This window comes from Stigmatopora nigra, chromosome 5, assembly GCF_051989575.1.
Source record: "Stigmatopora nigra isolate UIUO_SnigA chromosome 5, RoL_Snig_1.1, whole genome shotgun sequence".
Taxonomy (NCBI): domain Eukaryota; kingdom Metazoa; phylum Chordata; class Actinopteri; order Syngnathiformes; family Syngnathidae; genus Stigmatopora; species Stigmatopora nigra.
The window spans coordinates 9,617,124-9,630,279 of NC_135512.1; the positions used below are offsets into that span (position 1 = coordinate 9,617,124).

Genomic DNA, 13,156 nt, shown 5'->3' on the forward strand with positions numbered 1-13,156 from the left:
AAAAGACTGACCAGATAATGTGGTCTAACTCAAAATGTTACATGTTGCGCTCTCCTTCATTAGTTTCATAGGTTCCTTCACATCATCCAATTTAATAGTACTATTGAGTATTAACATTTTCTCATGTACCAAGCAACATGAAATGATGTAACTGGGTCACTTTAGTTTCCAATTGTTTGCTACATTAAGTCAGTCAGGATCAGGATGAACTTATTGTCCCCTCTGGCAACTTGTCTAGAACAACAGTGAATCAACGACAGTCACTATCACTATACATACACTCTTCTGCACAAAATCCTAGAAATAGAAAATGTGCACGTACATATCTATAACATGAGGAAAGTTTACACATGCTCAAATTGTCCTCATACAATGAGACGTTAATGGGCTTCTTATAATCTTGGCCATCTGCCCTCTTCTCTTTAAAGCCATGTGTGTTGTTTACCCACATCGCACCCCATGGAATACATGTATAAAACAATAAATGTGTTTGTAATTGTCTATATTTAAGTTCTTGTGTTAGCACAAACAATACCTTATAAATTCAGTTCACAATTAAAATAAATAAATTCACAAGCGCTGACCTCACGTGGACTACTTATTTATTGATTTATTGGTCCGTCTACTGTTATTTATGCACCATGTGGTGAAAGATTTGAAATGTCATTATACTTGTATAATCAAAATTTAAAAGAATTCAATTCAATGTTGGAAGTGTACACCTAGCCTGCGTCTATAGTGAAATTATAGTTGCCAATCAATTGGTTCAGTTAAAACTGAAATAAGATCACAATATTGCAGTGTGAAATACCATCCAACTAGATAATTTCCCTTTTTCTTTTCATAAACTGCACACATTTCCTGCACTAGGAATTAAAACGGCAAAATGTTCTATAAATGGATTTAAAAATCTATCATATGAGTGACCTTTTTTTATTACTGCTCTTTTTGCTCTCACTCTCTCCAGCTATGCCGCTTCATTAGCGTTCCCTTTAACTGTCCAAGAGGTGATATTCATTCATATAGTAGAGGTCTAACAAGTCAAGTTATTATAGCATCTAAGTGTTGGATTAATTAAGTTGGTGGCGATCTTGCAGTAGAAAGAGAAATGAGAGAAAGAGAGAGCCTCAATGTGCCAGCATTTTTTTTTTTTTACTCAAACATTTATGGTAATCGAAAAACAAATTATCCATTAATGATGATTATTTTTTTGTTTACATATGTTAAACAAAGGATATTTATGTGCCACAAAATACTGCAAGCAAGCGACTTCAATCCTGACATAATTACACGATCCCCTTTTATATCCTGCTTCTTTGTCATAATGGGCCATAAACCAATGCTTAAGTGTAATCAACAAACACAAGCAGACTGAAATCAGGCTTTATCCGTCTTTTAACAGTGGATCATGCTGCCGGCAGGGTTTTGTTGCATAGACACTCCTTTACCCCAAAGCTTGGAAGCAGAAGCATCTTTACAATGTGAAAACAAAAGAAAGGATTTATGGGGCAAAAATAAAGGACTAACGCAGAATGTGTTTCCTATAAATAGCTGTTGTTAAGGTGTATGTTTTGAGTTTTTTCCAGATTGCATCTGAAGCATTTGACATGGAGGTGTCCACTGGTTTAAGCAACACTCTTTGGTTATTTAATATGATCTTGATGGTTGTGATTTTGCATGCCTTTACTAGAAAAGGCTTTTGTATGTTGCTCCTTGTCAGACATACACACCCTCAGAGCCTGGACTTGCCAGGTTGCATTCCACACTTAAACTACACCGACCATCCTTTTGTACTTGCAGTTTTTGACCTGCCTGCCTAATTACTGGGCATGCAGGTAAGAAGGAAACATTTTTTTAAATGAGCTTCTGTGAAATGCTGGACTTTACTTTAGACTTTGTTTCCCGCCCCTTAATTTTGTCTTCATATGAGTGATAGCAAAGAAGGTGCAGCATAATTAATCATTTGATAAATTCCCCTTTTGCAATTTATTCCTATTTTAATTTGCCTTACATTTCATAAGGGTATACCTGTAAAATTAAGATAATGGACATGATAATTACCGTACAACATCACACTAAATCACCACATGAATAGTTAAAAGACATAATTTTTTAATGTCCAGTTTGCACAAATTGGTGTATATTTAGTTCTGTTTTGTTAATGTTATCCATACAATCAGAAGGAAAAAAGACATAAGCAAACCTCAAAGACTTTTGGTTTTTACCACCGCAATGTTTTTTAAACTGTGTTAAAGTCATTGGAAGCCACTGGTATGTGGAACATGCCAACCGCACCGGGGTTTTACCCCTTATTTCAGACTCACAGGCAGCTGTTCCGGGTGTAACAGGAAGTGGACATCTTTAATTAGATTCAACATGATCATTACTTGATGCTATGGGAGTGTATTGTATAGTGATCTGATACCATGTCCGATGACTGACGGTATATTAGGAAAAACGGCATGAAGGCAAAATGTCGAAAGAGAAAAAACTATTGACACAAAGAGACATGATGCTCAGCCTTTTTCTTGTCGTGTTAAGCCATTCAAAAAGCTGATGCTTTCGTTCAATAGCTTGGTTCCAGCTCTTTCTAGAATTCAGCTCAATGAATAAACAGAATTTCTCTATGTCCATGTGCTAAAGAGAAGGTGAGAGAGAAAAAGAGGGAGATGACCCACAGCTTTTCTAAAATTGGCTTTTGGAACTGTATGGTGAGAACTAGCACATGACTACTTTATCAGGCATCTCAGTAGCCAAACCTCCTATTATTAAAAGTGTTTCCGAGAACCTTCATATACTTAAGGCGAGCTAGACTTGGACAAAGGAGCAAACAATATTACATTCACATCCATTCTAGTGATTGGATTTACACAAATACAGAAGCGACAAATTGTTTATACAGAAATTCCAGCTAAGCTCTCCTCAGAACATTTTCCTTCTTTTGTTCCATTTTCTAATGCACTGTGGGTTGCTGGATCTATAAAGTGTTATGATTGTAAATTCTAATACAGCCACATAAACTGAGAGCAAACAAAAAATACCATAGGGATGAGGCTGGTAGCGGCGTCAATGATGGCTCCCTTGGCTACAGTAATGCAAAGAAAAAAAATCAGGCACCGTCAGGCTACATGTGAGAGACAGACACTTGAGGGAACACACAACACATTGTAGATGTCTGAGCACAAACACTGCAACTCTCTGAAGGCCAGTCTATGTCAGTATGCCAAAAACACTGTAGCAATGAAAGCAGAGCTGGTGCTTTAGGGAATAGGAAAGAGTTGAACACCTTTTTCCTTTTCTTCTCATATGTCTCCTTTGTTACCTGTACACCTACCTTTGCCTTCCATGTCTATTATCTGCATTCCATCACTCTCCTTCTTTGTTCCGCCTTGGAACATCTCATTTCTCCCACTCTTCAAAAATAAATGTTATGGGTTTGAAATGCAGCCTCTCTTTGCAGTTATAGCCTTTAAATATTTTATCAGTTCTGTATGGCAGGATGTTAAAACTGCATGTTGTGGTTGAGCAGAATCCTTAGTTGTTTTTTAAACCCGAGGCAAAATAAATGCAAGATATAATTTCCACTATTGATCAATAATGTTCAGTGGTAACAGGACAACTGTAGCAGGTGACTTTTCTCCTTCCTAAAAGACATGCAGAAAATATCTTGATAGCTTTACAGTATGTTTTATGAATAGGAAGAGTTGAATGTTGGTAATGATTATGTTGGGAGTTTGGATGAATGTATCCTGCTTGTTATTTTGGTTTGTTTCAAGTCTTTTTATAGAAGTCCAAGATGTGCTCTGCCTGTGCGTGTGTGTTTGCCTCTCATCTCTATGACAATCTCATAAATCAATCAGAGCTTGCTGAGGTTGCACTCACTCCATATTGGGGTTCAAATGTGAGTCGTATTGCAGGTAATACAGCCTCCCTAGGGGCCTTTGGTGAAATGGAATTAAATTACCAGCTGTAGATTTACAAAAAAACAAATATGCACACAAAGTCTAGATTACCCAGTCTCGCTTCCCCTCTCACGCTGACTAATACAAGCTCTCGCACGCGAACACCCACGGAATTTGACAATCAAGATTGCTATTTCCATATGCAGTTCTGCAGGGTGAAGGCAAACATGCTCCCTGCTCGCTTGTTTGCATTTTTCAATCGCAGCTGACTGAGTCATTCACCAGAAAATCAGGTGATGACATCAAGGCAGCTCACACATTGATGGAAATCTGTTCAAGTCTGTGTGTGTTTGGTCTTAAGAATCCAATTTCAGAGTGAAACTGTATTTACAGTTAGCTCTTTGTGTCACTAGAGCTTGGAGCGGAAAACGGATAAGTAAATATAGAAAATGAAAAATACAAGTGTAGAAATTACCCCAAGGATAAAAACTGGTTGATTTTGGCAGAGGTCGGATTGTATCTCATGTAAAAACTGCATCTCCACTGAGAAATCTGGGCTCGTGCCAAATCCTGCATGTGGTTAAAAACATACTTGTTGCCGGTAACATTTTCAAATGAGTTAGGCAGCTTTCCAAAGCACGTAGAAATTTTCATTCTTGGAAGCAAAACATTGGATAACATTATGGGATCTAATTTATTGTCCAACATTTGTTGACATTAATGTCTAGAGAAATCCAAATAGGTGAATAATGAGTTTGAACTCAGTTTAAATATGACATTAGCATCAGACATGTGACAGCATGATTTGTATCTTACCAGAAATCGTAAGTCTAGGCAATGACCTGACTAAATGTCAGACAGCCTTGGATGAATCAGCAGCGGTCTGATGACTACTACCGAGACCATTTTACAGTAAAGCCTGGCTGCCTTACTAGGCAGAATAAAAAAAAATATCAATGAAATCAGCACATGACAACTGTTAAGTCACAAATGAACATTCTTGTGAGTGTAACACATGCATGAAGATAACAAAACGCACGTTCAATGACGAGGCACTTCAAGACAGAAAGATAAATGGGTAATGTTCAGGCTGGAAAACAAAACTTATCAGATCTGAAATGATTTTGTCGTGTTCTTAACAGGAACTAAAAAGTTAAAGGTTCCAAGATATCAAACACATAAGTGGGCTGTAACCGCAGTTTCATTAGTACTTGGAAAATACCAAAACATTCCTAAATGGGACAACACAGAAATAAATCACATGATCCCTTTCTGGAATTTGAATTTGAAGGCATTCTATCAATAGCTCAATGAATGAAGGCGGGTGTGGCAAACCCTTAAAACAAGAAAATTTGTCTACCATTGTGTGCATCAGTTGCTGTTACACTACATTTTATGAGTGGAACTGGTTAACCAGCCTATTTCCACATAATTTATTACAAGACACAATTAATACTTATTATAATGACTTTTGCATTTTGATATGAGCCCTGTTTCATCTTGTAACTGGCATGAGTCAATTGGAAACATTTTGTTAGTTTCATCAGAGGTGTCCCATTTTGGTCTGCTTCTGTTTGTATTGAGCAAAAACTTCTAATGAGTAAACACATTGTGAGTTCCCAGCCTTGCATATGATACATGCCCAAGTTGTACTCACAAATTCAAGGAGAGGCACACCTGGTTTACAGACATCTGGCCCTGGGGCTACCTGTTTCGTCAGATCCTCTTTGCTTTGTAATTAGGGAGTTAGTGAGAGAAGACGGCGGAGAAGGCAACTAACAGCGGGCTTAGGGGGAAAGAGATGAAGGATGGGGGAGGAGACAAAGACAAAGAGGCCCATTCCATCAGCTTTACAGGATCTAGGCTTTTCCTTCATTAGTCTCACAAAAAGGCAATCGAAGGAGCGGTTGTAATAGAATACAAATACTACGTAAGAATGTAATGTGCAATGTCCAGTTTGTTACGAATTATCTCTGTTAACTCGCACATTTCAATTCAAAAGTGAGACCGATACTGTTGGGACTCAAGCAGAGCTGAGCTTGACAAGGAAGAAAATAATTGAGGACAAAAACCTTGTGACAAATGTAGAGGGCAAAGACAGTTCATCAGACTTCTGAGAGTAATGATGCGCAAGGAAGACAGAGACAGCAAGGTAAGCAGAAGGCTTATTTGCTTGGCTTCAGGAGTGTAACCCTATTAGACACAAACAGACCGCAAACGTCTTGTATGACAGCCATTGTGGCCTGACTGACACAGAGTGCTAGTGGGTTGAGGTATGGGGGTGTGGGTGTGCATGTGTGTGAAGGAGGGTGGACAGAACACAGGAGAAGGAGGGCATTTGTCATGGGAGGCAAGTCCGTTCAGGAATTCCACGGAGGAATCATCTCTTTGCCCCGTATATCTCACAGCAACCAATTACCGTCCTTCCGTGTGTGTGTGTTTGTCTTAAAGGGGAGGTTGTGCAGAGAACTATTTAAAAAAAAGTGGGGGATGGACTTCTTCTAATCATGGCTCTCTGGCCCCGTACAAAGGCAAAATGAACAATTTGAATTTCAATAGAGCCTCTCCTCCTGGTCTCTTTTTGTCCCTCCTCTTCCTCTTTCTATGCCACAGCTTCTCTGTGGACGACAAAAGCCGAGCCAACAAAGATAGTAAGCAAAGCAATCATGCTAATAGCACTAATAAGTTGAGCTTGGGGTCCTCACACTTCATGTTGACACATTTCACTGTTTCTGTGGCTAAACAGAGGCTTAAGTGTTTGCCAACCAGACGCCTTCGTATTTTAATGGAGTGGCCACCCCATCCTTAGTTGCCATGTGCTCGCCGTGTTTGACTGTGGAACAACGAAACAAAAGCAATTCGGAGAAAAAGGTCAGGGGAAGATAATTAAGCTATGAAGGAGGAGGCCTAAAGGTAAAGATTTCAGGGAGTCATTATTGGCGTAAATGACCTTCATATGACATTTTTACTTATCTTGCAACTTTCATGTTTGACTAAATATATCAGGCTAAATGAGGGAAGTCATATTGTTGGGCCCTGCAAAAGTAGTCATTAAAATTATTTATTTCTAAAAGGGCACTTTGGAGATCATAAGCCTCCTCAAAGGCAGAAAATGTGTGTTTTTTAAATGTACTAATATATTTTTTAAACATTTTTGTTAGTCCACATGCTACTTTTAAAAACATATTTGTGTGCTTTTCTGATCAAAAGACAGACAGTGTTTCATGACTTGAATAATTGTTGTGTCTGCAACTTTAAACCGGATACAGAGGTATTCAAGATAGCACATTCACCTGTCCACAGAGACAACACAACATTCCTTTCCCACAATTATGGTCTTTCGATTCTTTACGTCGGTAGTCTCCTGTTAAAGAAATATTTTAAAAGGCTTTGTAATCTCAAGGGCTTTCTCTAAATTTGTGTCTGTGTGAGTGTGGATGGGGCCATAGCGATGAATGCTTCAGTGCCCTCCCACATTATTATCCCAGCCCTGTCATTACAAGATGAAAGAAAGGATGATGGGGTGATTTGCATGTACCTTTACCTTTTGTGTGTGTGTGCCACTTTTATGGGATATTTCCAATTATTTTTCCTGCATTTTTTCCTTTAAATAATTTGTAGCAAGGAAAATGCTACTGAAATTGTATGGCAATCTCAGGTACCTTTGACCTAAATCATTAATCATGCTTTACTAAAGCATTCCAAGGTTGCGCAAGCAGTGACGTGCTAATTGAATAGACTCTGCAAGCAGATGGAGCTTGAAAAACATTTCTATGTACTGTATGCAGCAAGTCACATCTGTCACACAAGAACACGCATTGATGCCGCTCGTCTTAGAAGAACCAGTAAAAAAGGTTGTGTCAGACAAAATAATCAACGGATGACAAGATAAGAAGCTCCCGTGTGTTTGATCTTTCACATCCAACATTATGCATGTTCATTCGCCTGATTTACTTTGTTTGGTTTTCCATTTTACGCTAAGCTTCAATCACTCCACATCTGAATGCACATGCATCCTGGAATGGAACAAGTTTAATGAAATGATGTTATTGTGGAAACATACATTGCAGTATGTCCTGTGTACTAGTAGGGTCTTCATTTTGAGTTTGGTCTATTTTTCATCTCAACCTTTCCTTCTCATCAAATCATTCACCAAACAAAGAAATTAACAAATAACAAATATTTTTCTGTATTTTATTTATGGATCTTAAAATTGAATTATATATATGAGTCTCATCAGTCTGCATGGATATCATTCAAACCAACACAGTATAATTATATACAGACCTGACGAATAGGGACAGAGCAGGTGAGAGAGGGGTCATCCAGGGTTTTTGCTTTGGCCTATTGACTCAGAATGCATGCTCCACTTTGGGCACAATACAGGGCTTTGCACCAAACACACACTCACACACACAAAACACCCGCACATACACTTTGGGATGGATGCAAGCACAGGCTTGGTGAGATTCAACAATGCAGATGCTTCAGGAAAGGCTTCGTGTTGTATGCATGTTGTTTCTGCATTCTTGAATGGTCAAAACTCCAAAGTCAAATTGGCCAGGTGTATGCTTTGCATGTCTCCTTTTCATTTTCCAACCACTCATTCTTCCTCCCTCATTGTTACGTCCTTTTCATTTCGAACTGTACTGCAGTGGGCGTCTTTCTCAGCAAGGTCAGCTTTAATGATAAGTCCGGTCAATGTACTTACAGCTCATGCGTAATAACGACAATAATAATAATGATAATAATATAACACAACAGTTCGGGTAGGTGTATCATTTCTAAAAGACAACACACTTACTTCCTACATAGTTATCAAAAGCAGACCTCAAATCATTCATTGTTATGACATGAGTCATTCTGCAACTTCATTGGCATGCTTTGTGAGATGAAAACCAAAGCCTGCGCTTGCTTGGGGGAAAATGGTGGGGTCATACAAAAAAGGGCGCAACAACAAAAGTACAAGCCTTTGTTATTTGTCTTTTCTAAAGTTTTTTCAGCATCAGCACAGAGGCACTGAATGGTTGACAAAGTAAGCCGGCTTTGACTTTGTACAGCTGCGTGTACATTCTATTTGCTTCAGCTCTCAGAGCCACTCCCATAGGCACAGTTATGACTGGCTTCAACGTTCTAGGCCATTATGCCGGCGGTGAGAAAGCTAAAGTTACTTGTAACATAGACACTCAGATTCGATGTTTCGTTTTGTCATGAACTTTGTTCACTTTTGTGTCGGCAGGGCTACAGTCATACATCCATGTACAAAACATTAACTCACAATTCATGTAATAAACCACAAATATCCTAAGTAGTGAGTGCATAATCCTGCTGACCAAGAAAATCTGCAGGCCTCCATAGATCATGGATATTAACCCTATTAAACAAATCTGGGTTTAACTCAAACATGCCGAAAATCAGTGACCTCTGACCAGTGCATAGGTTTATCCATATCGTGTAATTTATTGGCAACCAATGTCACTCTGGGAGGAGACATACAATGGGGAGGCAAGATAAGTAATTCCATTCTTCTACTGATGACCAGAAGGAATACAAGCCTTCTAACCAGCCCTGCCCTTTCATCATTTTAGGCTATCTTGTCTCATGGCACAGTGGTAGAAATAATAACATTGGCTTCATGTTGTGCCTCAAGCTCCAGGTAATAAAAGACTCCACATTTATTTTCCTCTTTCCCTGCTAGCACTAAGTTGGCAGCATAGAAGAAGAAAAGCAGGTTCCTAGTAGAAAAGACGATTTGCAGCAGTCTGCATTGTCCACTATATTGTGTATGAAGCGCAAACCTTAAGCCTTTATTTGCAAGTTAAGAGCTAAGTGTGTCATTTTGATTAAAGTGAAACCAATTGAAGTGTGTTAACCTTTGTTGAAGACTAGAACTATTCCTTTATCACTTATTCTTTAGGACTTCTGTCGGCTTATATATCATGTCAGATTTTACTGCCTGTTACTGTGTGTGTGTGTGTGTTTGTTTGTGTGACAGCTCTGTGTGAAGCAAAGCCTTAGTTATAGATAGGTGCTACCCATACAGTGGTTTGTTTTTCTCCCCCCTTCTTCCTGTGTACAGCCAGGTTTAATTAAAGCTAATTAGTTTAACAAGCAGATGCCATAAAATGGTCCATATCACTTCACTTTTATGCCATTGGGATTCCTGTCTGGATATGTTCCGCTTATACTCAAACAAGGATTCTTTGTCTAATCTGCAATACTGCAGATCTAAAAATGACATCATTATATTTTAAATGTTTGCTCTTACCATTTACAACACTATAATATTCTTTGTTTTATGACAATGATTGTGAGGCTAGTGAATGTTTTCTATCTAGATGACTGATTGTAAATTTTGAAATTGCTTGATTCTTTGCTTTTTCTCTGACCTGGATCTTTTGCTCATCTTTCCAGAAACACTGATGGACACAAAGTGGGCCACTACAGAATTAGCCTGGACTGCACAACCTGAGACTGGGGTGAGTTTTTATGCAGCCTGTTTGAAGTGACATCACACACTTTTGCTATCACTGTGCATGAAATTAGATACATATCAAGGTGACCCTATATATTTTAGGGTGATTATGATCACAGCACCAAGCTATTCACTGAGCTTTGTGAAGTACTAAACTACTAGTGCTCCGAGTGTAAATTGCAGTCAGCCAATGTACTAGAAATCCGATATGGACATTCAAAGCAAAAACAATTTTAAATGTGGTGTTGATTTGAAAATGTTTCATTTGTTACATGCAATGAACCATCACTAATGCAATACATTCCCAGAGGTAATGATTACTATGCTATTTTATTTATTATTTAAAGGGGACGGTGGAATATTAATTTTTGATAGGTTTGTAAAGTCATCAAATTAGCCCAGGTTACCTACCTGGTAGATGAATAAGTCAAAATGTAATTTTAATGAACCTATGTCCTGACTTTAGGGTACATTTGCCTTTTGTGACATAAATTTAATGTGTATGTACATGGCCCTTTCCTCAAGAGTATGCTCATGTATTCAAATAGATAGACAATACAATATATGTATCATGTTTACCTCCATCTTTCCTCATGGGTTAGCCCATCTTTCGACATTGACCTTTTGCACCCACTGGAATCTACCACACACAAACTACCAGTGACACTTTCATTTTGTTTTCCCATGAGGTTTTCACATTTTGTGAAGTAGGAGGCCAGAAAAGAGTCTTGACCTCCTCAACTACACTTTAAAGCCCACCAGCACTCCTCCCAGTGCTTTGTCCAGAGGGACCTCTCACTGTGGCCCTTTTGCCCTGAAAGGTGGCACCCCCATCTTTATACTTTGTTTACACCCCCAGCGCACTGACAAGGAAATTCCACCCCAACTGTTCTAAGTCACCCACTCTTCTTAGTCAAATTGTTCCTATTATTTTGCTATAAGTAACTCATCCTTAATGGAGCCAGAGCTCCTCGCTGCAACAATCGAAGGAACAAACCATCAACATAGCCTATGTCTCATCAATGATGTCTATCTTCTTTTCCCGCTCTGTGACCCCTTCCCAATCATAATTATATGTGGATTCAAATTCTTAATTCAATACAGCATGTAACTTAAAAATGCCCTCCTCTTCAATTGATGGACAGTCTAAAGCAGGGGTCACCAACTCCAGTCCTCAAGGGCACCTGTCCTGTCTGTCTTCCATGTCTCGCTCCTCCAACACACCAGAATCAAATAATCAGGATCATTATCGGGCTTCTGGACAGCTTGCTGATGAGTTGATCATTTGATTCAGGTGTGGTGGAGGAGGGAGATATGGAAAACAGACTGGAGTTGAACCTTGGTATGAAGTGAGCCTCCATATTTAAAAAAAAAAGGCTTAGCTAGTGTCAGTCATACCTGAAAGCCTATTATGAAATACTGAGATCAAGTAGAGAGATAGAGAAAACCAGTAGAGAAAACCAGCCTTCACAACTCTAACAAAAAAAAAATAAGAAAATAAAGTATACCCACTTACAGACAGGCAACCAGTCAGACACTCTATACTGAGACCAATCTTCGTTTGATACTGAGACCATTTAATTGTGGTGTCTGCATTCATGACGGAAAATTGCCTTACTATAATACAATTTTCTTATAGCAGGGTTGCGTTCACTCACCAAAAGTTAAGAAAATTTAACCTAGTTCAATCCTTTGTAATTGATGCTTTGATCACTTTAATTAAAGTATCATTGGCAAAGAAGCTATATGTATGTCTCCACTATTCAGGTAACTGGATTTGCTTAATCTGCACTGGAGTCTGTCTTAAAATGTGTCAGGCTGCCTGCCGTCAGTGTGATGAATTTGCAGTGCTCGCTTTTTTTTACAATAACTAAGGACACACAATCAGTCACTGTCAATTTCATTAGATACACTCCTACAAACAAATTACACTCCATATAAAAAAGATGGATGGATGCTGTCTTTGTGATTAGCTTTGATAGGCAATACATAGTAATAACCCGCAATAGTTTCTGCAATATTTATCCCCTTTCAATTTGCTGTTTAGATAAATCTAAATATCTTTGTATCTGTTTCTTTCTAGTGGGAAGAAGTGAGTGGCTATGATGATGCAATGAATCCCATCCGGACTTATCAAGTTTGTAATGTAAGGGAGCTCAACCAGAATAATTGGCTACGCAGTGACTTCATCGCAAGAAAGGATGTGCTGCGTGTATATGTGGAGATGAAATTCACAGTCCGTGATTGCAACAGCATCCCAAACATCCCAGGCTCTTGCAAAGAGACGTTCAACCTCTTCTACTACGAGTCTGACTCTGATTCAGCCACAGCAACCAGTCCATTCTGGATGGAAAATCCATATGTCAAAGTGGACACCATTGCCCCCGATACTAGCTTTTCCAAACTAGATGCTGGACTGGTTAATACTAAAGTCAGAAGCTTTGGGCCTTTGTCTAAAGCTGGGTTCTACTTGGCCTTCCAGGACCTTGGGGCTTGCATGTCACTGATCTCAGTGAGAGTTTTTTATAAGAAGTGCTCGACCACCATTGCAAACTTTGCAGTTTTTCCAGAGACAGCAACTGGAGCTGAGGCAACGTCTTTGGTGATTGCACCTGGAACCTGTGTCCCAAATGCCTTGGAAGTGTCTGTGCCACTTAAACTTTACTGCAATGGAGATGGAGAATGGATGGTTCCTGTGGGTGCTTGTACTTGCTCGGCTGGTTTTGAACCAGCCATGAAGGATACACAATGCCAAGGTGAGTAATGAGGAGAACTGTAT

The 13,156-nt window shown here is 39.0% G+C and overlaps 1 protein-coding gene across 11 annotated transcripts in view; it reads left to right on the forward strand.

Moving 5' to 3' along the window:
* ephb3b (eph receptor B3b) overlaps positions 1–13,156 on the forward strand; it is a 46,439-nt gene that overhangs the window by 13,487 nt on the left and 19,796 nt on the right. For all 11 annotated transcript variants that reach the window (XM_077716197.1, XM_077716207.1, XM_077716200.1 and 8 more), the window contains exons 2-3: positions 10,317–10,381; positions 12,461–13,133. In XM_077716197.1, the coding sequence (XP_077572323.1) occupies positions 10,317–10,381; positions 12,461–13,133 (738 nt within the window). The remainder of the gene's footprint in view (positions 1–10,316; positions 10,382–12,460; positions 13,134–13,156) is intronic.